This window comes from Xiphias gladius, chromosome 15 (assembly GCF_016859285.1).
Source record: "Xiphias gladius isolate SHS-SW01 ecotype Sanya breed wild chromosome 15, ASM1685928v1, whole genome shotgun sequence".
NCBI lineage: Eukaryota > Metazoa > Chordata > Actinopteri > Istiophoriformes > Xiphiidae > Xiphias > Xiphias gladius.
Window position 1 is genome coordinate 20,494,517 of NC_053414.1, and position 25,249 is coordinate 20,519,765.

General features: G+C 39.2%; 1 protein-coding gene across 1 annotated transcript in view; it reads left to right on the plus strand.

Annotated features, from left to right (window-relative positions):
- Nucleotides 1-25,249, plus strand: part of LOC120800407 (alpha-1,6-mannosylglycoprotein 6-beta-N-acetylglucosaminyltransferase B-like) — a 107,841-nt gene that overhangs the window by 80,717 nt on the left and 1,875 nt on the right. Inside the window, exons 9-16 of the mRNA XM_040146491.1 lie at nucleotides 4,422-4,553; nucleotides 12,929-13,062; nucleotides 15,277-15,407; nucleotides 19,218-19,373; nucleotides 19,536-19,682; nucleotides 20,208-20,324; nucleotides 23,699-23,773; nucleotides 24,921-25,204. Coding sequence (XP_040002425.1) covers nucleotides 4,422-4,553; nucleotides 12,929-13,062; nucleotides 15,277-15,407; nucleotides 19,218-19,373; nucleotides 19,536-19,682; nucleotides 20,208-20,324; nucleotides 23,699-23,773; nucleotides 24,921-25,204 — 1,176 coding nt within the window. The remainder of the gene's footprint in view (nucleotides 1-4,421; nucleotides 4,554-12,928; nucleotides 13,063-15,276; nucleotides 15,408-19,217; nucleotides 19,374-19,535; nucleotides 19,683-20,207; nucleotides 20,325-23,698; nucleotides 23,774-24,920; nucleotides 25,205-25,249) is intronic.

A 25,249-nucleotide genomic window follows, 5' to 3' on the forward strand; every position in this document is an offset into this window, starting at 1 on the left:
GCACCCAAAGCAAAGCAATGCACTTACAGTACATGCGTGCAGGACTTGACAAAAATGACCTGAGTTACTGTTTATCCTCACGTAATCTGATAAATAATTGGAGGCTTTGAAGAGAGAGTCATGCAGTGAAATACAGAACACTACTAAATCCTCATGGTGAGGCCTAGAAAGCACCCGTTTCAGTGTTTTGTCCAAAGCTTTATAAGAAAAGAGTTAATTAACAATTCAAATGAATTAAGTTGCAGCTGGTGGCTACCATTCCTCTTCTCTCTTACTAACTCTGAATGTTGTTACATCTGTGTAGCTTCCCACACTCTTGAGTTAAGGAGTCTGGTTTTAGGACCAGATTAATGCATATTTTAATGCATTTTTTATAAAAACACCAACAAGTCTAAATAATGCTGTAGACAACTTGCTATTCCCTGACATCCCTGAAATATGATTGGTTCTCAATGAATGGCCTCTTTGAATAGGCCTCTTTAGGGTTCCTTTATCTATAAGGATGGATGCAGACATTGTATCACTAATGGACACAAGACTAATGAGAGGCACCACACTCCAGGCAAAGTGCACACTTGAAATCCCAGCTTGCTATTCAAACTGCAGATGGCGGGTTGCTTCTAAAGTGCTTGGATGCAGACAGCATCAAAATAAAATTGTCTGCTATGGATTTATGTGTAAGAGACGTAGAATTGTAAAAGTCTTTCCACATCCACTGAATACAGGTACATAAAAATGTTTTTAAAATAAACACACGCTTAATTTTGACCCCTGATTTAATTTAATTATGGTCTTTTAATAAATAATGCACATTAGTTTCAGTAGCTGTGGAATCTTAGTAAGTTCATTTACTAATACTGTATTTATGTGCTATTTTGAAGTACTTGTACTTTACTTGTGTATCTTCTTTACTGCATTTCAGAGGCAAATATTGTACTTTCTTAAATCACCAGATTTACCTGACATCCAAAGTCACTAAATACTTTGGTTAGCTCTTAAAAATTTGATGCATTTTCAAAGATATTGGGGGTGAAGATAGTACTGGTTTTCATTTCAGTGAGTTTGCCTGAGTTTCAGGCAAATAAATATTGTCAGCTGATGATAAGTTATGACAGTTTAGTCAATTTATACTCTTTTTTTCTACAATTCTGTTTAACTTTAATCATGCCTCTTTTAGTTGTGCACTAGGTTTTCTTCTTTGAAATTTTCAACAACAGCCTAAATTTCATGGTGGATGTACAATGATAAACAGGAAAGTTGAGTTGAATAACTGCGGAATATTAAATGTTTTATTTTGGGCTTTTTTACAACCAGAGAAATATGTCTGGAGAACTGATATATTTATAGGCCTATTACTTTCCACTACTTGAGCCTGAAAGTTCATTCTTGACTTTGGGAATAGAAACTCCAAACCTAACCACTTAATAGGTTTTTCCAGAGCTTTCAACTGCATCTCACAGTGCAACTGAAGAACAATCGATGCAATTGATGAACAAATGTCAGATGGCTATCAATCTGTCATTCATCTCAGTACACCAAACAAAAACATGCTCATAAGTTAAAAAAAAAAACCACATGCTGCAGTCATTGGTTTACACCACTAGTACCTTTTTCATTTTTCACTTCAGTCACTACATCAAACTCTTTTATCTGTGTGTTTTCACTGCTGTCTAATGGTGGTTAGCAGCTGCCAGCAGAGCTCCTGTACGTGCTGCCTCAAAACACTATCAAATGACCCTTTGGATAAGCAGTGCAGCCAAAAAGACTCCATTGTAAAACTAGCATAGCGAGATGAAATTCACTGGGGGGTACGAATTGCATTACAGTCTCCATTAGCCCTTGGCCTCATCTGTCACAGAAATAAGAGCTAAGTAAGCGCTAGCAGAGCACTCACAGGTCAGATAACCAATAGCCGGTCTGTCAACACGGTAACAGAGAGGCCCTCAGTCGATCAATGAGTTGAAACTGAATCAAACAAGGATGTGAAACTGGGCCCAGTACACCACACACTTAGAAATAATATCTCTCCTCTGCTTTGGTTTGTACTGTGTGTGTGTGCTTGTGTTTGTGCGTGTCTTAAAAGTCTTGTTGTAATCAAAGTAGAGTTTTGGGAAGTGGTAGGAATGCATGTATCAATAGACAGACAGGCAGCAGGTATAGATCATACACACAAGAGCACCTGTCACACACACACACATAAACACACCCAACCTCGACACATTGGATATCACTATCTCTTCCTATTTCTATCTCTCCCTCCATCCGTCGACCATCTGTTGTTGTTGCTGATGTTGCTGTCGTGAGGTACAATTCAGCCATTACTAATTCGGCTCTTTTCATCCCATTTGTTTTAATTATTTTTCTGCCAAATACCTCCTCGGTGCCCCTTGGCTTGACTTTGATTGAACTCAGCATTACCAACACGATACTATCTGATCAACAAACACACTTTTTAATTTAACTCTCAGTCAAAAACACTATTTAAGTTTTCGACTCTCTCCAGGGAATTGGATTTTTAACTTTGATAACTGCCTCCCCAGGCAGCTGAAAACCGATTCACACAATGACTCGTGTGACCCTAATGACTCACATGATGGTGGGGTGGTTCAATGACTCTCATATGACCTCAACAACTCTCAAGGTGTTAACGACCCTACAAGAGGTTCAGCAGGTTGAGTCTAACGGCTCCACGTTTAGGGGATTTGATTTCTTCGAGGGGCATGCTGTACTTCTCAGAAACCAGTTGTCAGTCAAACTGGTATTTCTGCTGATGAAATGCAGTCTCTGTAGCTGGTGCTCTTTGTCTAATCAGCTATCACTGCTGATGCTAACCACACAGTTCTTCTGCTGATGGAAATGTGTAATTCAGCAGTCCTTGTTTTCCAGATGATTCCAACAGTTATCCAGTAGCAATTTATTTATCACTTGTGGATATTGAAACATTTTCAAATTTCAAATAATTACACCTCTATTCTTGCTGCCAAAATTTCTTTGTCCCCCTATAAAACGCTATAAAACTACGATAGCCATGTAATCAGTTCTGTGAGGATGTACCTGTGCACAGCAGTGGTTTGGCTAAAAACTAATGGTAGACATCACACTGCCAACATTCTGATGTTAAGCAGGTATACATTTTCATGTTCAAAATCTTAGTTTAGCATAATAACATGCTAACATTTGCTAATGAGTACTAAACACAGATTACAGCTAAGGCTGATAGGAATGTCACTAGTTTTGTAAGTATTTAGTTGTAAACCAAAGAATTGGACCAAGCTGAATTGTGACCTACTGATGGAACTGGATGTCAGAGGATTACCAAAGTCATTAGGATTCATCCTCTGGTCACCATTGATCTCTGTCCAAGTTCCATGGCAATCCGTCCAACAGTTATATTATTTCTATCTGGACCACAGTGGTGGACAGACCAACAGACCAACAAACACCACCGCCATGGCTAAACACAATACACATAATTGTTGTCTTATTATAAATTTAATGTAATATGCATCAAACTTGGAGCAAGCTAAGCCAATTAATCTATATAGCATGGGGTCAGGTTTAAATGCATTCAGGGATGCCAGAAGGCAATAGAAGTTAGAGGGTGTTGAGAGAAAGCCACTGCAGTATTTAAGGATGTCATACTCAATGCTGCATAACATCAATGGGTTAACGTTGGGCTCATTATCAGATTATTATAGTCCATAAAATGCAGTGGAATGAGAATATATCCTTACACTACAAACCTTCAAACTTTAGAGAAAACCCTTGTAGTATCGCATCTGAGGTTTGTATCTTAATACAGAACTCTAACCATGTTGCCACATCTAAATGAAATATGCTGTTTATACATCATTGTTGCTCAGCAGCAGCAGTTAATGAAAATGTGGACTGTAGCCTCTTGCTAATAAGCTGCCGTGTCTGGCTGGGCCGAACTCAGCTCTCTATTATTAGGACTCTGCCTGACTGATGACCAGGGGGAGAACATAAACCGGTAGAAATTGACTCATGTCCTCTTCAGTTACTTTGATTCAGGGACACTCAAAAATTCAGAAACACTTCAAGAATTATGTGAACAAACAATAGAAAAACTCTTCACCTCACAAAAAAAACAATAGAAGACGATCAATACACATTTTTATAAATGGATTAATAAAACCAAAAAAACGATGACACCCTCACCAACCAACACTTCACATGTTGATGTATTTTACTTCCAGCTAACACTGCTGCATGTTCACCTTCTCTTTACCATTCCTTTCTGTAACAAAACCAAAATGTTTCTGTGAAAGCTTGGATGCTCTGGTAGCTCAGCAGGCTAAAGTGCAGCTCATGTGCTCACTGTTTTTAGATTGAACGTTCTGTCTTCTTTGCCACGTTTCTCTGCTTTTCTGAACTAAGTGTTTTATTTGTGTGTGTTGCAGGTTTCTTGGAGTGCCTCCAGGCAGAGGCAGTTGCCCACTCACTGGCCCGCTGCCCTTTGACCTCATCTACACTGACTACCATGGCCTGCAGCAGATGAAGCAACACATGGGGCTCTCACTAAAGAAACACAAGTTAGTTCATGGTTACTGTGGTAGTGTGAGTGTGTGTGTTTGTGTGCGTATGTGCGTGTGCGTGCGTGTGTGTGTGTGCGCGTGTGTATGTGCGTGTTTAAGTATCTCCTTTTTCGCACTCTGTGTGTGCTGCTTTACCTGCATATATTTTCATTTTGTATGTGTGTGTGTGTGTGTGTGTGTGTGTGTGTGTGTGTATTTGTAAGCAATTTTCCAGACAGGGAGATAGGTTTATTGGCTGTTCTTTGGATTAATTATTGCTGGTAATAAGGTGTATGTGTCTCTGTCTAGATGTCTGACTTTAACTCATTCAGCTTGTTAAATTCACACACACTTTCTGTCAAGTACACTCATGCACACAGAAACATATACACACATTTTCTCCCTCTCCCAGTCTCGATCCAGCTAAAGATGCTCAAAATGCACAATATGTCAAACAAAAATGATTCTGCATGGTGTGATGTAATGGAACAACTTAAAAACACACCACACACGCATACAAAAATACACGTACACAAACTGGTATTGCAACACCTGTCATGCACCATTACTCTGCTCAGCAGAAATAAGTTAAGTATTACATGTAGTGCAAGATTATGAGATATCGACAAGTAATCGTGCACTAATTTCCAATTGAACCCTGTCTCGGCAGCTTATTATCGCTGTTGTTTGAATGCACTCAGGGAAGGGAGGTAGTTAAACCCAGAAAGAGGAAGAGAAAGGAAAAAACAGAGGACATCTGCTTCATGAGAAAGAACAAAGATTAGTTAGATGTTAAAGTGACAATAGGCAGCCCCCCCCCCCACCCCCCCCCCACCCCCCCCACACACACACACACACACACTCCCTCTTTCGCCTTCTTTGCCTCCTCCTACAACAGGGCTCTTTTTCTTTTGCAGGTAGAGTTTCCACAGTTACTCTGGTTGTTCCGCCGTCCGCCATTTCCCCTACCTGGGGAAAGCTACCAATAGCTATCCTCTTCCTGTTTTTGTTGCGCAATAGCAGACGCACCTCCTTTGTGCTGTAAATCCAGCCTTCATTTTCATATCCGCTGGCAGATAGAATGGCATAGTGAAAGAGAGGCTTATAGGGAACCAATAGCCATTACATTTTGCAATAAACACTGTACTATTGTAACTTGTCTTGTATTTTATCTTGTTTATTTCCACTTTAAGAAGAAACAGGCTTGGAAACTTGGAAACTAAGCCATGACAGCCCTGAGACCAGGGCAACAAAACAGTAAAGTAATAACCAAAGCAAGAATTTGAAGTGCCAGAGTGCATTTGAAAAAAAAATCAGATGCACAACAGCAATATGAGCCCATGTTATTTTCAGAGGTTTTAAATGTCATTTCTGCAAAACAAATGAAATTGAAAATCCAGCTTGAGATTTGTCCTCTCCAGCCCCTTAAAAACAGCTTGCAGCCACCCCCTTTGCCCCACTCTCATCTTTCTTCATCCAAAAAATTGGCATCTTCATCTATCCCCTGTATGCGATAGGAGCAACTGACATTTTGCTTTCCTTGTTCTTGCTCCCAGCATAAAGAAGCAACAAGAAAACATAAAGGCCAAATGAAAGTAAAACAGAGAGAGGAATCACTGATGAGGAGATAAGCCAGGGATGGTATGTGAAGAGATGGCAACAAAGGAGAATAGAGAGATCAGGAAAAGAAAGATACCACAAAACAGAGGGAGTGGAAGGTATCAGGCATCGACCTGACACCACATATAAAGGGCCATTCCATGTATTTTTAAAATCCAATTATGAGCAAGAGAAATGCATTACTGGTGGTCTGGGGAGCTATTTTCCCAGAACATAACCTGTTCTGCTGTCTCCCTCTTTCTCTCAAGTTGTCTCTCTCTCACACACCCACACACAAACACACACACACACACACACACACATAATCCCACATTTCCCCCAGATGAGATGCCAGTCAGCCTGCAGTCTGCACCTAATTGCTTGCTGAGGTCAGCAGCTCCCAGTTAAATCATTACCATGTGGAGTCTTGATTTCTGCTTTCCCTAACAGGATGTGACTTGAAGTGTTTGTAAGAGTTGGTCTCTGTTGTTTGCTCAGAAGCTTGCAGTGAGGGAATTTTCTGAATTTTTCAGCAATACAATATATATACAATATATATGTAACGTGCGCCATTAACACCCTCTCCAGTATTTCCCGACCAGGTGTTTATGCCTGTCCACTTTATCCATTCATCTTAACCCTACAGTTCCACAATCCCCCTAAGGTTTAGGAAAGGTCAATGACATACCTATTCACCACTCTCTCTCTCCCTCTCTCTCGCTCTCTTCATAAGGTTACACCAGTCTAGTTGAGCCCTGTGTGCTGAAAGGCATCATTAATCAAGTGCTCTGAGCTTTGGGGCCCTTCAGCTCCCTTTAATTACTTTTGTTTTATGTGCCCACCAACATCCACATTCATTTATTATGCCTGGACAACATGGTGCTGTCCTGTCCGGTGTGGTTTTGTGCTTGTGTGATTGTGTGTTTGTGCGCGCATGCACGTACAAACAAGGGTGTGTCAGTGCATGTGTGCTGTCATTAAAGATGCTGAAAGCCAATAGGACAAAGTCTTAAATCACACCAACTCATCTGATAATAGGACTAGTATATTGATTTCCTCTGCATTGTAAATTTACTGCTCTGATAGAGGCGGAATAGATAAGATATCCAGGGGAATGCAAGCAAAAACCAAACCAAAAAAAAAAAAAAAAAAATCCCTTACTAAGACAGCAGACGAGCTAGAGTGCTTGTACTTCCCTGGACCCTGTCGACTCTTTGGGGACACATCACTAACATTTCGCAATTTCGCTTGATTTTAGATAGCAAAAGAGCAGGTTTCATGAAGGTATCAATAACTGGTTGTTTATTTTGATTATGGTAGATTTGTCATCCCGTTCAAACTCAGTTTCACTCATAAGAATAGTTCTCCAAGGTGAGATAATGATAATCTACAACATAGTTACTGTACTAAATTACTGTTGCTTCATCTCCAAGGGGAACTGTTTCAAAAATCCAAATGTTTCTTCTTATTTTGAAAAATGATTTAGTTTTTTGTTGGCTGAGATTTGTGTTAAAATTGTACTGTAAAATGGAAATTTACTCTACCTCCAACACGTTCATAGCTTGATGACCATCTTTCTGATTTTAAATCATTAGTTTCAAGGGGTCTCATTTGTCCAAGATGTTAGAAATTTTCTCCACACATACTATAGATGAGCATCTACTGTAGTCTTTTAATCGGGGGCACAACTTTTAAGCCCCTTGACAATATTTTAGTAGCTGCTTTGATGTAATTAGTATCTATAATCACTGGCATGGTTTTGGGCTTCTTTCCGGCTCTGTATTCCTGTAACCTTCAGGTCTTCCCCAAATTAACAGTGCCCTTTGTTTCATTTGAAATGAAAACATTTGAAAAATACCATGGTTCAAGTTCCACAGAAAAAAAACAACATGCTCAAGTACTGTAGTTCTCCTTTACAAAGTCTAAGACGGACTAATGGGGTATAGTGTAGTGAGTAAGCCGCAGCATCTGCTAAAGTAAGGAAGGATAAATGATAGATGGAGGGGAGAGTATCGAACACATCACTGCACTTTGAAAGAAAGGAGTCACTAAAATAAAGGTGCATAATGTAAAAAATTAAAAGACTGCCTGTAGCACAATGAACCATTTATCTTATTTATTTATTTCTGTTACTTCATATGCCAATTTAGTTTGCCTTTGAACATCACTTTATAGGAGCAAATTGACTGTATTTTAACAAACTGTAATTCTTGCGTGTAACACGAGCCCTTGAACACCAGGACTGTGCTAAGGTTAGCTTTAAACTTTAACAGTGTTACAGCTAAAGTGGAGCGTTTGTGTGTGAATGTGTGTGTGTGGTGGGTTGTAGCCGACCCCTGCACTTCCTGAAGTACAAATGTCAACAAACGCAAAGAGATATCAACTCAGCAGGAAGGATGATTATTGGAGGCCTAAGTTTAATGAAGCATGGTGTCAGTTCAGACCGAGAGCTGAAGTCACACTTGTATTAGCTGATTAGCATCGGCCGTTTCATAAATGCTCAACAGTCACTGACTCATTTATCAGCCGCTTGGCTACCAGTTGACTACTAACAGCCATTCATATTTATACAGGTATACAGTTTGGCTATTACTGTATAACCTGACACTTCACGCTATTAGTCTGCTGGCTCGTGCTCATGGCAACGTGGTTTGCTGCTGCTCCCTCCACTGCCCCAACCTCCTCCTTATATTCTTAGTATTGTTAATTGAACTAAGACTTTATCTTCATGTATGTATATTAAGGGGATTACTTCCCTCAGCACAGTCCTAGTTGCTGCTCAGAATCTTTCAGCGCTCCCTCAAAGAGCCGATAACTTCTCACCAAATCAAGCAGTATAACTGTTTAAAAAAGGTCAACTCCTTGACGTAAGTGTCTTTGACTGAAATGGCAGTGTAGTTAACAACACGGAAGCACATCATTAATGTAGTCATCTAGTTATTTAAGACTGTTCTAAGATGTTTAAAGAGTTGATTACATCTGTTACGTGCCAGCATACCGTAACAAAGTTTCAGAGACTTATGAACAAGCAGATTCATTACAAAGCATGTTGCCTACCCAGTTGATTGTTGTTGTATCACAAACTAAATATTAGTCAAGTCTGAGGAAATGTGATTGAATACAGATAACCGTCATTGCCTGCATCCACATTTTACACGTAAAGAAGATTCTGCCCGAGTTAAATGAGTTGCTGATGTGTGGTTGTACCTCTAAACTGCTCATTGGGTCAGGCAGAGCATAATAAGAGAAACATCTTAAAATTGAAGCCGAAAGGGTCTGTTGTTGTTCAATGAAATCCAGGTTCTTACAACTCCCCAAAGTTAAAGCCAAAAAACTGTGGGTGACGAAGCACCAACCTGCCATATTCCCCTCACCTCGGAGGACTGTTGAGCCTTGCTGAACAGCCATTTAACCCAGATTATCTCCGTACTCTGATCTCCCAATAGATATTCAGCTCAGCTACTCCTCCGCTGATCCCCTACTCTTCCACTTTTGGGCCTCTTATCTGTGGGCAGAAACATTTTCACTATTTCAGAGGTGGGGATATGTGATAGCGCAGGTTAGACAGAGAGGTCTAGGGGAGACAGAGACAAGGGGAAATAACATTTGTTTATTAATAATTCATTGTCAGCTTCCGTCGCCCTTACAAATAGACACACAACATTTTCCGCAGAATCTAATCCTCAGTGCCTCATAACAAGGCTGCATAGATAAGTGCAAGTTTTACACTCCCTCTTACAGATAACTTTTTTTTATATCCAATCTCTGTAAATATAAAGGTTGGCCTTTTTCATGCTGCAGTCAATGACAGAAATATCAACAGAAGTGTCAAACAAGATTGGGGTGTCACCTTGTCTTGAATAAGACTGGAGACCCCTCAGAGGATTTTTTTTTTTTCTGTTTTGTGTATTAAAGCTGCTGGCTATATATAAACACGGAAACAAAAACCCAACGACTGTCTTTGCATGCGGCACATGTCTGTATTTAAAGCTAAATGCTGTTCTTGGAAGTCAAATTCTGACAACTGAAGCTTAGAGAGCCTGCAATTGTTGGTGAGTGGGTAACATACAAGACTGTCGATACATTATTAAAGGAGTTTTACAAAGAAACTCTTAAGTGGTTTAGTTTGAAAAAATTCAGCACAGTTATGATTACCTTGCTCATTCACGAGCATAGGTGCCCAGCTGTAGAAAACATGACATCTCATCCAGGTATTTCCAGTGCAGCAAAAATTAGGGAAAGCAATAGAGGGCTTTTGCTTAGCTGTCAACTTATCAGAACAAAGAGTGGTTTTTTTTCTGGGTTCAGATTTACACAAGTGTTCAACAAATAAAGGGAAGAAATCCATCATAGTTTTCCAACAATTTCTACACTGTGAGCAGCTTCAATAGACCATGAAACAAATAACAACAAAACGTGTGGTATTTGAGTCTGTAGCATGGCTGAAAACCTGCTTGATCAGAAGGCTCGCGAGAGACTGCACTGACGTGAAAGCCAAGGGTCCTGTTACAGAGGCGGCTGAAGACATCAGAAGGCTAATTTTCTGTAACCTAAGCTGCGCTACTTTTACTGTAAAAAGAAGTATATGAATGCACAGTCCAAACATAGTACTGATGCTGCAAGAGCACCAGTCAAAATTTTCTAATACAGTAATCATTTTATAAAATAAATAAAATCTAACCATTTTACCATACCAATAATTCAGTCTTTCCTTTAAGATTCACATAAACGATCACTATTGCTGTACGTTTCTCTAATTACATGAGAGATGAGATTAATGATTACTGTAATTCACTAATTTATTTGAAAGCAACAACATCATGGCCCCTCCGTGCAGTTTTTGAAAAGTAATTCTGGAAAGTATAGGAAATCACTAACTGGAATACAAGAAGATACACAAGGTTGTGGGACAGTGGCTAAAGAGAAAGGGTAATGCGTTGAACATCACATATTTGTGCTATTGTAAATATATATGAATATCAGCATGTGAAAATAGACACCTGTTAGCAGCTTCAAGGACAGAGATGTGCCAGGAAACAGTTATGTGAGTTTTTTACAGAAATTTGCAGAGGCAATAGCCTTTAAGTGCTCTTCAGACACTCAGGATGTTATTGGACTGTCACACTCTCTCTTTTCCACACACACTCAGACACACAGTTATCTGCCAGGAAAGGGTCTCAGAGATCTGGGAGTGGACTCTGCCACCTTTAGCTCTTGTTAATCCCCCTGAGCTCACAGAATGGCAAGGCTAAACACACTTGCGGGTACAGACAAGGGCATAGTCAGCTTTCTGTGTGTGTGTGTGTGTGTGTGTGTGTGTGTGTGTGTGTGTGTGTGTGTGTGGTTGTGTGTGTGTTCTGTATGATTCTGTTACGTGCCCTCATGCACAGCTTCAACTGTGCTTCAGTGCAGTGCTACTAAGCATTCACCTGGAAAGCCAATCAGTGCCCCATCGCACCTCCAACCTCTAGACCTCAAAGTGACTTTTTTTTTTGTGTCAAACCTCCCACGCTGTACTTTGTAGAAAAAGGTGCTGGATGCTTTTGTTCTTTTTGTGCCTCTTCGCCATTGTTAGCTTTTGTTTTTTTACTTTTGACAAACCTTCAGATATGTACTATAATCCTTGTTATTGTGATAAATACTGTTACTATTTTGTGCAATTAATGGTTGTCTGTTATTACTCCATGTTTCCAAAGCTGGAAACATGGAATAATTAAACCACAAAGGGCCAGATTTACTAACATCAATACACAGGACAAGTTTGTGCTGGGCCTTTCATTCAACTTGTGCTCACATTCCGAGTAAATCTAGCATGTAATTTAGTCAGCATCTCCAGCAACCCTCTAGGCATATCCTGCAAGTGAGGCAGAGCTCAGATTTGTCTGAGATCACCAAGCTCAGAAAAGAAATGAGAACGTTGTGATGCAGATTCAAGAAAACTTCTCCTTTTTTTCAGTTGCACCAAAGAAAATATGTCTTTTACTTATAAAATTACAATTAATGCAATGGAAGTCATCATCCAACTTCATGGAAAATGAGAAAGATAAACATAAAATGCACAAAAGAGTGTATGTTATGTAGATATAAATATCCTTCATAGAATAACCAAATATAAGTATTCATGATAAAGATGCCACTTTTTTTATTTATGTGCTTTCCATACCGTGAGTGTCAATACAAAACAATCATATTGGTTGTTGATATTGTGATTGCACTTTATTTTAACCACCAACAGCCTACAGAGCTTTTATAAGCATTACATAAACACTTAACTACTGTAATGTACAGTACAAGCAAAAAAATATAAAGGCATTCACAGTATTTATTAGTGTTTTTGTCAACAATTATAAATCCACAATGAAGCATCCATAACTGGTGTCTAGAGTTACTGGATGCTTGATTACACAGAATAATATAGCTGTAATTATATATGATCACACACATTCAGTCATGGTTCACAATTAGTTGTGTTATGAAGCATTTATGAAATGAGGGTTCAAAACTGTTTATAAATGTGTTAAAAAGTCATGAAGACGTCATTATAAAATGAATGATAACTTTATTATCAGTTACATCAATCAAGTTGTAGTTGTTGACAACATTAATTCTGTAACATTCATCATGTAAAACTATATTGTGGAGTTTTATATTCTATCATAAACCATTTTTAAGGGTTTTATATACTGTTTATAAATGCTAAATAAGGGTTTTAAACAAATTGTTCCTGATATTTTTTGCACATAGGAGACATTAGGAACATTTAGTTTTAAAGTGGTTGTCCGCTGTCTTTACAGATGTCATATCCGAGTGATTGACACCTTTGGGACGGAGCCAGCTTACAATCATGAGGAGTATGCAACCCTGCATGGCTACCGGACCAACTGGGGCTACTGGAACCTCAACGCCAGGCAGTACATGACCATGTTCCGTAAGAAAAAATTCACTTCCTTCAGTTAAATTCTGAGAATTTCTCAAAATCCTATGTTTAGTGTTTTCATCCATATGTCATACATCATTTAATTCACATTTGTAAATCATTTAATATATAGGATATGCCAACATTTTTTTTAAATATATAACGTTTATACAAAATACAAAGACACAAAATCAACCAACAAAATCAGTTATAACAGTAAAACTGTATAACAGGATCAGGCCTGGCACGAGGTACCTGAAGAACCAGCCAATCACTTGAGCGAGTTAAGAAATGGACAAGGGTTCCAACGCAACATATATGTGATGAATATCTATAAAGCCCCACGACCAGGGCCTTATAGATAAACAGACACCAATGCTTATTGCATTTCTCAGTCAGAGGAGACCAACCAATCTTATCATGGATGATATAGTGGTCAATATTGTAGCTATCACCAGTAATAGACCTCAGAGCTGAGTGGTACAGAGTCTAAGGGCCTAAGTGTAGAGGCAGCAGTGTTTCAGCGTTTCATCCCTACAGTCCAGAACTGGTAGGAAAGTTGATTCAATAATCCTCTAAAACCAACTTTCAAAGGAAAGAAATAAAGATATGGGCTAATCTTTTGTCATAGTTTGCCAAGAAGGCTCCTGATATGATATTTAAATGCAAATTTGTCATCAAGCCTGATGCCAAGATATTTTCATTCTGTAAACCTTTCATTATTTAAATCATTGACAGCAGAGATATGCAGATTAAAGTAGTCCATGTTTTTGGATCTCGAAAATACAATGAATTTCATTTCATTTGCTTTAAGTATCAGCTTAAGATTAATGAGAGTTTTGCATTGCATGAGAGTTGTAGTTTCTCAATGGCTGATTGAACAGAGTCGGCAATACAGTACAAAATAGTATTGTCTGTGTAAAGATGAATTTGGCAACCATGCAGGGAGGAGATAATTTCATTGATATAAATAGTGAACAGGACAGGGCCCAGAATAGATCCCTGCGACACCCTTTGTAACCGGCAGGAATCTAGACTGGGCTCCGCCCATCCTCACACACTGAGGCCGGTTGTAAGCATCCCTAGCAAAACCAGTAATGAGCAATCTTTTTATAAGTAGAGAATTGTTAACTCTATCAAATGCTTTCACTTACAGTTTCGTATCCTCCTATCCTGTACTTGTAAAAACTCCATTTAAGCATTTGTATTTTACAACTTCAAAACTCTTAACTGTCATACTCACAAAGATCTGTCCTCAGTTCCTATAGTCATTCTAAATGTGACAAAATGACTCCAATTCTGTTTTTTCACTTTTTTTGACAGGTCTGGCTGTTCGTTCACATTAATCTGGAGTAATGTATTTAATGCAGCTATTTACAGAAACACCACAGTTTCTCGTGTTCCTTCAAGCTATATCTGTTCTTTTCCTCATTTGCTTTTCTACATCTGTCTCATGCTACACAATATGTCTGATCTGCTGTCTTCAAACCCCTCATCATTTTTGTCTATCTCCTTGCTGCTCCTGACTGAAGAATTGTTTACTTAACTCTCCTCAGCTCCCACATTCAGTTCTCAGCAGTGTCATGCCCACTTAGCTATAGCTCGCCCTCAACAGCAGAATCGTTATAATGTCAATATGTGGCCGACTGTTTCACACTCTCCAAAGCTATAATGCCTGACTCAGTCTTTATCAGCTGCCTTATAATTATGATCATTTAAAGGATGCCATAATTCATTGCAGTTATTAAATTAATGCATGTACATACAAACATTTTTTTAAATTGGCTGTGTATCTGTGAGGATACAGTAAATAGGTGGTTTTGAAAAGGTTATTCTACAAGAATAAATAACTTTGAAATCATGAATATACCAGTAGTTGTGTTTCATCAGGTAAAAATACTTATTTATACTATATACTTATATTCTTATAAACTTGCAACTTACAGCCAGTACTTAAAAACTATTTTCCGTACACCTTGTACTACCAAAACCATCTAAGCCCAACAGCTGCTGGCTTTATGATCATCACTATTTATAATACTTATGGAGGCAATAATCACACTAACTTGGGCAATGAACTGAAGCAAACAAGGATTTAGTGCTCTGTCTCTTACTCACAATGAAACGTTCTTTCTCCCCCTCTCTTTTTCTCTCTTGGTATAATGTTTCTCTCTCTTTACTACTATCCTGCCTTTCCTTATTACTCACATACACACACACGTTCAGCTCACACACCAGACAACTCATTCATGGGCTTCGTTTCGGAGGAGCTGAATGAGACAGAGAAGAGAAGCATTCAGCAGAATAAAGTCAACAACATGGCTGTTGTGTACGGAAAAGAGGCCAGCATGTGGAAGGTACAGACAACAAATCCCACACAAATACAAAAACTAACATTTTGTTGCTGCTATAGATCCTGGAGCTGTATAAAAGCTTGCTTTGGCAAGGTCTGTTTGCTCCCTACAACAATGGCAAAAACAAACTGAAACTGTCTTAGTATGCCTTTACTATTGTTAGTCTTTGAGCACTGCTGCTGTTGAATGTTTGCATGCAGAAATTAAATGAATTTCCTTGAGGCCGACAAAGTATATACAGCAAATAAGCAGTATATTCATGTGCTAATAAACATATGTTCATGCACACATTCTCGTGCGAATACAGTACACAGACCTGTACATGTAATGCATGTATGAACATTTTACAGCTGCATGCATGCAAACATCTCACAAATACACACACATACATGGAATGGTTTCACTGTATGTTGCACAGTTAAATTCAAACAGGGGGATGAGTTAGTACAACAGGTTAAAAGCTGAATTTTTCATACAGTAGTCTCTTCTAGTGGTGATACATGCAGATATACACACACACACACACACACACACACACACAGACACACAATACCCCCAACTATATACTGCAGTGTTTAACAGAAAAATCCAATGACAGCATTTTTCACACCCCGCTGTTTGTACCATTACAGTTCAGCTTCATGTGGCTCTATATACACAATTGTACTGCTTTAATTTACAGGCAATTTTCGTCTCAAAAGCTGTCTGCTCTTCCTTTGCATATCGTTGAAGGGCACAGTTGTGCCTCCATTGTTAAAGTGATTATAGAGCTGTTGTTTGCTGCCATTACTTTCCACTGTCTGTCTGTGCAATTCCCTGGATTTCTTTATAGTCGTGGCTTATGAAAGAGACAAGCACATAAGGGAGATGAAATACTATAAAATCACAATACACTAATCTGCATAAGCCTGATCAAAAGGCAGAAAATGTAATATGTGACTTTTGTTTTCTCTCTCTTTCTTTGTTTCCACCATTGTTGTGTTATTGTCTATCTACATTTTTATCTGACTTTATTTCCCTTTCTCTCTCTCTCTCTCTTTCTTTTGTGGTGCACCATTGTATCTGGCTGGATGCTCATTAGCTTCAGGTAAGAGCCTGTAATTTTCACAAAATACTCCTGCTATATCCGTCTCACAGCCAATACATATGGAAAAAGGAACAAGTTACTCTGAGCTTTTAACATGGTACACACATGCTCATAAACACACAAGGGTTTAATCAAACACAACTCTTATCATGTCTCATTCCAGAAAATTGAATAATGGGAAGCTACTTGTCACAGATTCACAAATACATTCAAATGCACTGCAGCCATCACTCTTCAATGGTTTTATGCATAATAGTGACGTCAACGACTGGTCAGGCAGCCAGTCATTTGAAGTAGCAGTTTCTCATAACTGGAACTGTTGACAACATGGCTTGGTTAATGCGGACAATGCAGCACTTAATGGATGATGCTGGTCTTCTCAAGTAATCCCCACCTTAGTCACAGTAATAATTTCATTAGTTTTATTTTGTGCTTGCTTTTGTGTTCTCTTTCACCTACTGAGAGGTTTCCCTGATGAGATGTAAATCGAGGCTCCCAGCCTGTCAGTAGAACCACTGAAGCATCTTGGATGAGAATTGACTTTTCGCTAAACCCCTCCGCAAGACAGCAACTGTCCAATCATAGATTAGCAACCTAGTTTCAGATTAGCAACACTAACTGGTGGAAATGGCTCTGTTGTGCTCTTTAAAGTTTACACTCCAGCAACCACAGCAAATAGATAGTATTAGATTTGCCAAACACATCAGTTTGTCCTCATCCTAAAATCCATTTCTCTTGAAATGTCAAAAGTGATAGTGTACTTTTTGAAAGTACAAACAAGTTTAGCTAAACAGCCGAAATAAATTAAATTAGAACAAATTTTTCCTTATCATACATATAATACTATAACTACCTCAACAATGCAATACAAGAAAAATGCTGCATCTTTATGTCGCATTATATATCTTTTAAATGGATCATCCACTGATGAGGATGCTGACTATCTTGAAAAAACAGGTTTAGCCTCTGTCTTTTTGCTCAATATCTTGTATGTAGCCTTCAAATGCATATTTAAGACCTTCTTGCAGGGTTTTATTTTAAAACAATTTAGCTGGAAAAATTTAAAAGTCATTCACACACGGTGTTTGACCAGCTCATGGAGATCACAAAGAGCTCGGGCAGCGACAATTTTCAGCCAGCAAATTCATCAGGTGCCAGCTTGAAATGAGAAGCCTGCCTTTGTCTGCCTCTGTTTGAAATCACAGACACATTGTTTCAAAAATAACTAAGAAATTTGTGTGGTAAATCTGCCACTGTTTTACTTGCAATCAACATATGTAGCATGTGAGAGCAGAAAGCTTGACAGGTTTAGCAACAGCAAGGAGAGTGAGGCTTAGCGAATGATTCTTCCTTTATGTCATCGAATCCTTCCAACGTGCAATGTAAACTGAACTCAACATGTTAATGTCCTGAAAACTATTTTCTTAAATCCACACGCACAAACCAGCACAACAGGACGCACTTACCATTTCTAATCCAATGCATGTTGTGAGAGTTAGCTTGGAAACACACACACACACACACACACACACACACACACACACACACACACACACACACAGCTGCAAGTGCAGGTTATGGAATCTGCACTCTTCCAGGCCTGTGTTTCTCCTGCTAATTCATGTTGTCTGCAGCACTTAGCGCTTGAGCTAATCTCCTAATTGGCTGGGAAAATCCTCACAGAGGAAGTTATTGATCGCTACAGCCTCCAATTACAGCTGCGGGGGTCCTCATCACAGAACAGGGATACAGTAAGCTGCTTAACACCAGACGGCCAGTCAATACTCTGGCCCAGGGTTACACTCCATTCACATGATTTAGTTTTTGTTGTTGATGGTGGTTGGTTTATTGTTCTCCCAGTCATCATGCTCAACCTTGACTTTGAAAGTGTTATCCTCTGGCTCTCTGACACGCAAAATTTGATGTTAATATTGTTTTTTTTTAAAAAGCAGAGATGAATGCATTGCTATGAGTAAGCACAAGTATAGCTGTATCTCATCTCACACCCAAACAAGCCCCAGCATGATCATTTTGTAAAAGAGAAACAGCTACTTGGTGAATGCTGCACGGCAGGGTTTAATGACATTCTATTTTTCCCTTTAATCTAATGTTTGTTTGTTTTTTTAGTAAATAGCCTGTTGATTTCGTGAATGGATAATATTCTTTTACTTTTGATACCAGTACTTTTAAACCAGATTCTGCATCTCAGGGCTGGTTTTAATTCTTGGACAAAGAAGCCTCTCTGCAGGTACCAGAATGAAAAGTGTACAAGTATCCTATGCATATCCAACATGTGTCTTACAAATCGAAAAATAGTGAGAAAACAGGGTTGCAGTATTGCAGAGTGATTCATGAGCATTTTTAACATTCACAGTATACAGTTGTGTCAGTTTCTCCTCTTTATCTGTGTTTTCCTGCCAATTGTTACTTGTTTTTTCTGGTAGAACTTTCAAACCCACCAGAAAACAAACATACACTCTAATAGTAAATGGCCAGGGGACTTCTACATTCATACATGAAAAGTAATTCTTAAATAATGTATGGACCCCCCAGTTTTGTGGTTTTCCAAGACAAGGAGGAGTAAAACACAGAGTGGTTTCCTGTTTCCTATTGGATTCAGAGTCTTTAATCATATTCATCTCTATGCTGTTCTTTTCTGACACACTCCTCTTCACCCCTTGCCCTCCATCTCACCAACTCATCTTTTTCCGCTCCTCTCCCAGCAGGGTAAGGAAGGATTCCTGCAGATTCTCCACAGGTACATGGAGGTCCATGGCACAGTGTACTATGAGACTCAGAGACCTCCAGAGGTCCCGGCCTTTGTGAAGAACCACGGGCTGCTGCCCCAGCATGAACTGCAGCAATTGCTGCGCAAGGCCAAGGCAAGAGACTGAAGAAAATATTACCTGCACACATACTCATGTGCTGAATTCTCACCAATGTGAATAAAACTGGCATATACACACAACACGTTGCAATAACCGATCGAAAAACATGTTTAAATTAATTACCATAAATAAAAAATGACATTTTTTTTTCTCCAGCTATTCATTGGGTTTGGTTTCCCCTACGAAGGCCCTGCCCCTCTTGAAGCAATAGCCAACGGCTGCATTTTCCTCCAACCCAAGTTCCATCCACCTCACAGCTCACTCAATCATGAGTTTTTCAGAGGCAAGCCAACTTCTAGAGAGGTAAGCTCATTACGTTCATTGCTCCTCACCATCACTCACTGATGAGAATATTTGGCCATGCTGCAAAGTAACTTTCCACCACTAGATCCTCTAAAAGAAGTGGCACCGACTGTAGGTGCAGACAGCACATGTGTGTGTTAGATTAGAGGCTGGAACATGGTTTTCCTAGTACAGCACAACTTATATTCCTATTAATGACTGTGCACTCAACCTTGGTGAAATACCTGCAATGCAGTCTTTTGGGCGAGTGCATTCTTAACAACCCTGACAAGCACACCTTACAAATGCTACAAATAGTTGATATCTGAGCTCTGTGCAAAAAAAAATCACATCTGAGAAATTTCCAAGTTATTATTGTAGTAAAATATTTTTATTTTTCAACATGTAAAATGATCATGGATGCTATGGTAGGCATCCGATAAATCAAATTGACTTAATTTATCTGTGACAGCATCCTCTCAATAACAATTTAAAGACATTTATTTATAGAGCTCTGACCATATGCCTTGCTTGTGTCTTCTGTAGGTGTCCTCCCAGCATCCATATGCAGAGCAGTACATTGGAAAACCTCACGTCATGACAGTGGACTACAACAGCTCCCTGGAGTTTGACTCCGCCATCAGGGAAATTATGAGGACCAAGGTATTCTTACGCACTGTGCACTGTAACTTGCAAAGGCAGAAAATCAGACTTGAGTATATGGTTCAGTTTAAATCACTGATCAGTAATAAATAAATAAGCATGATTATTTCAATCTTCAGTTTCACTGTGTATATATATTAAAATGAAAATCTTGTCAAGATGGATATGAGGGGATGAACACATCGAGTCACTTGGCTCAATGGCTCATATCTATATAATAAAAAAAATAACAACATTTTGTAATATTATTTTTTGTGGCTTTTTATAATAAATCACTCTATTATTTTGCTCACTGAGGTTAGATTTATAGGTGCCCTTGATCCGTTTTCTAGGCGTTTATGTTTTTTGCAAAGTTGTGATGAAGTTTAAAGTACAGGACCTGCTGTTGTCGCTGGGAGATTGATAAAGTGTTCCTAAACTTCGACACAACAGCACAATAGTTTTGTCACAGCAGAGTTTTCCAGGGCAAGTTTGCCCATATTTAGGAAGCAGTCTGATATTGCAGAGTGCTGAACTTTTCCACGCAGGAAATGTGTGCTGATTAAGAATATGAGGATGCCAGGAACTGCCAAGAGTGGCAGAGAGGTTAATTAGGAAGTCAACCGGGCATTTTAAACGTTTCTGGAAAGCATGAAAGAGGGAGAAATAATTGTAAAAGAATAGGCAGTTAGATAGATGAGGATATAGACAGAGGAACAGAAAGACTGAGAGGGAGTCTCAGGCCCAGATGACCTAAACGTTACAAAAACTTTCTCTTGTCATTAAAATGGAAGACTAATGTGCAAACAAGACAAATTTTGCACTTTAAACTAACCCCAGTGTAAATGACATTTTATCTCTCAAACTAGTGATGTTTTCAAAAGTTCGAACTGCAGGTGCATCAAGTGCATGAAACAGATACTTTAAAAGAGTTATTGAGCAGTTGATCACTAAATGTGCACATTCCTTTAAATGTTTAGAGAACGCATGTAAGTGGCACGTTGGCTGTGTATTAGATATTCTTGAAGCTATTTTTACATCTGACAAAGTGATATATTTACAGCTAAAGAAATCATGATATTGTTGCCAAATGTCATCAAATGAGTCATCAAATATGGCTCTGGCATTATTTATTTCCATTTCAGCCATCTAGCTAATTCCACATTGTATTTTGTTGTAAAATCGAGCCACAGTAAGGCACGAACAAAGAACCGATCTCAAATGCATGAAGGACACTGAGGGATCATATACAGCAGGAAGATCCTGTCTGCATGATCCTTTAAACGTTCTCTAATAGTTTGAGCCTTTAGCAGATGAGAAGGTGTGTGCATGGAGATTAGACAAAAGGTGATATCTGTAGTTTGTGTGTGTGTATGTGTGTGTGTGTGTGTGTGTGTGTGTGTGTGTGTGTGTGTGTGTGTGTGTGTGTGTGTGTGTGTGTGTGTGTGTGTGTGTGTGTGTGTCTGCTCTCATCTCTTCATCTTGTCTGTGTTGTCAGACAAGCTACAGCTCAGCAGCACTGGCTGACTGCTCTGTCTCCGTCTGCACTGTCAAACCACTGAGAGAGAGCTGATGGACCCCTTTACCCTTCACTGGAGGCACAATGCCCCAGCAAACACACACACACACACACACACACACACACACACACACACACACACACACACACACACACACACAGAGTCAGATAATATTCTTGTGCTGGTGGTAATTCAAACCCAAACACACAAACACATACACAAACACATAACCGCAATTGGATCATAGAGTAAGAGACACTGAAATTGCACAGATCGGGCATATCAGCACAGAGAGCCTTACCTGCACATTACAGCTATTAACTAGAAGACACACACACAAACATACACACATACACACTGTGTGTGGGGCAGATCCTCATATTCAGTCATGCAGGACAAAGCTATCTCTGGCTGACGAGTCCTCATGTTCCAATAAATCCTTTCTCCATCTATTTCTGTCCCACTCTCTCTTTCTCTGTCTCCCTCTTTCTTTCCTTTTCTTTGTTACTCATCCTTGGTTTTGTTATTCCCTTACCATCTGTTCCTCCTTTCTATCTCTGTATTTTTCAGTTTCTGTCCTTCATTCTTTTTCCTTCCTATCTGACCTGTAGCTTGCAGCGCAAGACCTTTGCACAATGTTTGGCCAAGTTATGGTTCAATATTTCATGCTGTAGTTCAAAATCAGCATTTGCCTTAAAAGAAAGTGAAGGCTATTTTCCGAACCACATGTGAAAAGTTTGATAGTTAAAACATTTTTTGATAAAAGTGGAATATTTTTGGTTTGTGGTACATGTTTGTGGCTTGTACTTGTGAACTATCTTTATTTAAAACCAGTAAAAAAAAATTTCTCTCCACAGGGCAAATCCTGTAAATGAAAATGTGCTCTAAGTCACCATGTCTGGTTAAGTAAAGCTAAATGAGAGAAGTGATAAAAAGAAAACTCTGTTACATGGATCACTCCCATCCATGTGTTTACTTTCTGCTCCAGCTTACAAAGTAGATTAACATAAAGCTTTGATCAGATTTGCAGTGCGCGTAACTTTTTAAATTGCATCATACCTGCATATTTGCTTCTGAGTGGTTTTCACTTGAAATGGGCCAAGTCTGATTTCACACGTGGCCGAACATTAGACTGCTTTGATTTCAGTTTGGAAATGCAATTTAGTGAGTTGTGTATAATTTACAAGGGCAGGTCTTTTGCATTAGGGCATAAAGACAAGCCACTTTGATCCCTCTGAAGTCTGGTGTTAGCTGTTAAAAGTAGAGAAAAGTCTTTCCATTTGTCGCCTTTTTGTAACTACTTCTTTTAAGTCATGAAGTTTTAATTGAAATGTTTGACTGATTTCAAAAATACGATGTCAACAATATAAAGCAGTTTATTAAATCAGCTAATTCATTTTACGTTAATCCTCGAATTGCAGTTAATTACGTGAACATGCTGGTATTAGTAAGTAACACAAACAAATTTACATATCTATGTATTTATATATGTATATATGTGTATAAGTATACATGTATGTATATGTATATGAATATTAATATATATATATATGGTGTGTCCAGCTGATCTGTAATTAGGCCAACGAAAAGTGTGCTTTAGTATAAAACCTTCACATCACAGTAGGGTATGATCTTTTGGTATGCAAATAAAGCCTAATGAGTTTCCAAGCAGTGGCATACTGTGATTAGGCCTCACAGAAATTTGACAATAGAAACATTCATCTGCTGAAATTAACAAGAAGAGACAATTTATCGCAATTAGTGTTTACAATGAAGCAGCAGCAAAAAAAAAAAAAGTACACTATAATATGTGCAAAATATGGAATAATAATGGTGTGAGGTGCCTTTGTGTTTCTGTGTGTGTGTTATTTTCAGGTTGAGCCATATCTGCCATATGAGTACACCTGTGAGGGGATGCTGGAGAGAGTACATGCCTACATACAGCATCAGGTGAGGTCCAGTCCATGTCAGAAAAAATGTACACAGAACCTCGAACATAACACCCATGCATAGATTGTCTCTTCAAGTCACTAATCCTCCTTCTCTCTCAACATGCACTCTTTTTACCAGCTCTGAAACTCCCCACTCTGCTCAATATTCTGCTCATTGTGTGCATTCAGCACCAAGAACATTGTGTATCTCAGCTCGTGTGTGTGTGTGTGTGTGTGTGTGTGTGTGTGTGTGTGTGTGTGTGTGTGTGTGTGTGAGTGAGTGTTTCTTTACTCCATGTATGTAGACTTTTGATTAATCTACATGCTAACTCTCATTACGAACCACATATCTGCCCTGCGGCTCTAAAGCAGAAGGTCTCCTGACACTAATGAGGACGAATGAGTAGGGAGAACGATCAAAAGTGTGAGGATGATAATGATGGAGGTCCAGCATGAAAGAAAGACTTTTTTTTAATAATCCAACACTAGATGTCAGATAAATGCACAGGGTCTCTCAACAACCTTTGTCAGCTCCTGACTGGCAGCCGTTTTGGACACACAACCCGCTACTACAACATTTATACTGTCAAAAGAGAGACAGGAGAAAGTTTAACTAATTTAACTGTTTACCAAGACTTAACATAGAAACCAATGTGTACAGTTGGGGAACCTTTGTGCTTTCTCTACAGTTTTTGTTTGACTTATTCCACTGTACTAAAGAAAAACCTATTTGTCAGCATGTATGCATCAGTAATAATGATACTCCAGCCTGCTATAGCAGCTGGCTAAATTAGCACCTTCTTTTTTTCTCACATCTGGATATGTTAAGATGATTAATATACTGTACTTTTGCATTATTTTGTTTTTATTCAGTCCATTGTAAAGCATATGAAGCAGCAGCGGTACGGAGTGAAAGGAAAGCTGCAGTCTTGTGAACTTGCACACTGGCATATCAGTTGATGAGGGTTGAACTGTTTTCATTTGGTGCCTCGATTCGCCATGTGAACATTGCAGGGCATAATAATACTGTTCTGACTTCTGCCTTCCATTGAGCTGCATCACCATTCTGCCTATAAACATATTAAAGGCCCGTTCCTAGGTGTTCTTCCAATAGCAGTACCCAAATAATATGCAAAAACTAAATCTACCATATCTTTCACCTACAGGACTTCTGTGCCCCAGAGCCTCCTTTCATTCCAGCCAACCTCTCCAAAAAGGGGTCTGCTGGTGGCAGCAGAATGACAGGACCTCTGTTTGTGCCCCTTCCCAATTCCACAGCCCTTGGCTGGCCATCCAATATGACGGTTCCTCATGTCTGGCCTCCTCTCAGCTCCCTCAGGCTGCTCGTATCTCAAGAGGGCCAGTCCTGTGTGGAGGCATGCCAGTCAGCTGGCTTCATCTGTGAGCCTGCTCACTTCCGCTTCATCAACAACAAGGACGCCCTGCGTGGGTAAGTCAGCCTAAAGTAACTTATTGTCTGCAAACCACCAAAGAT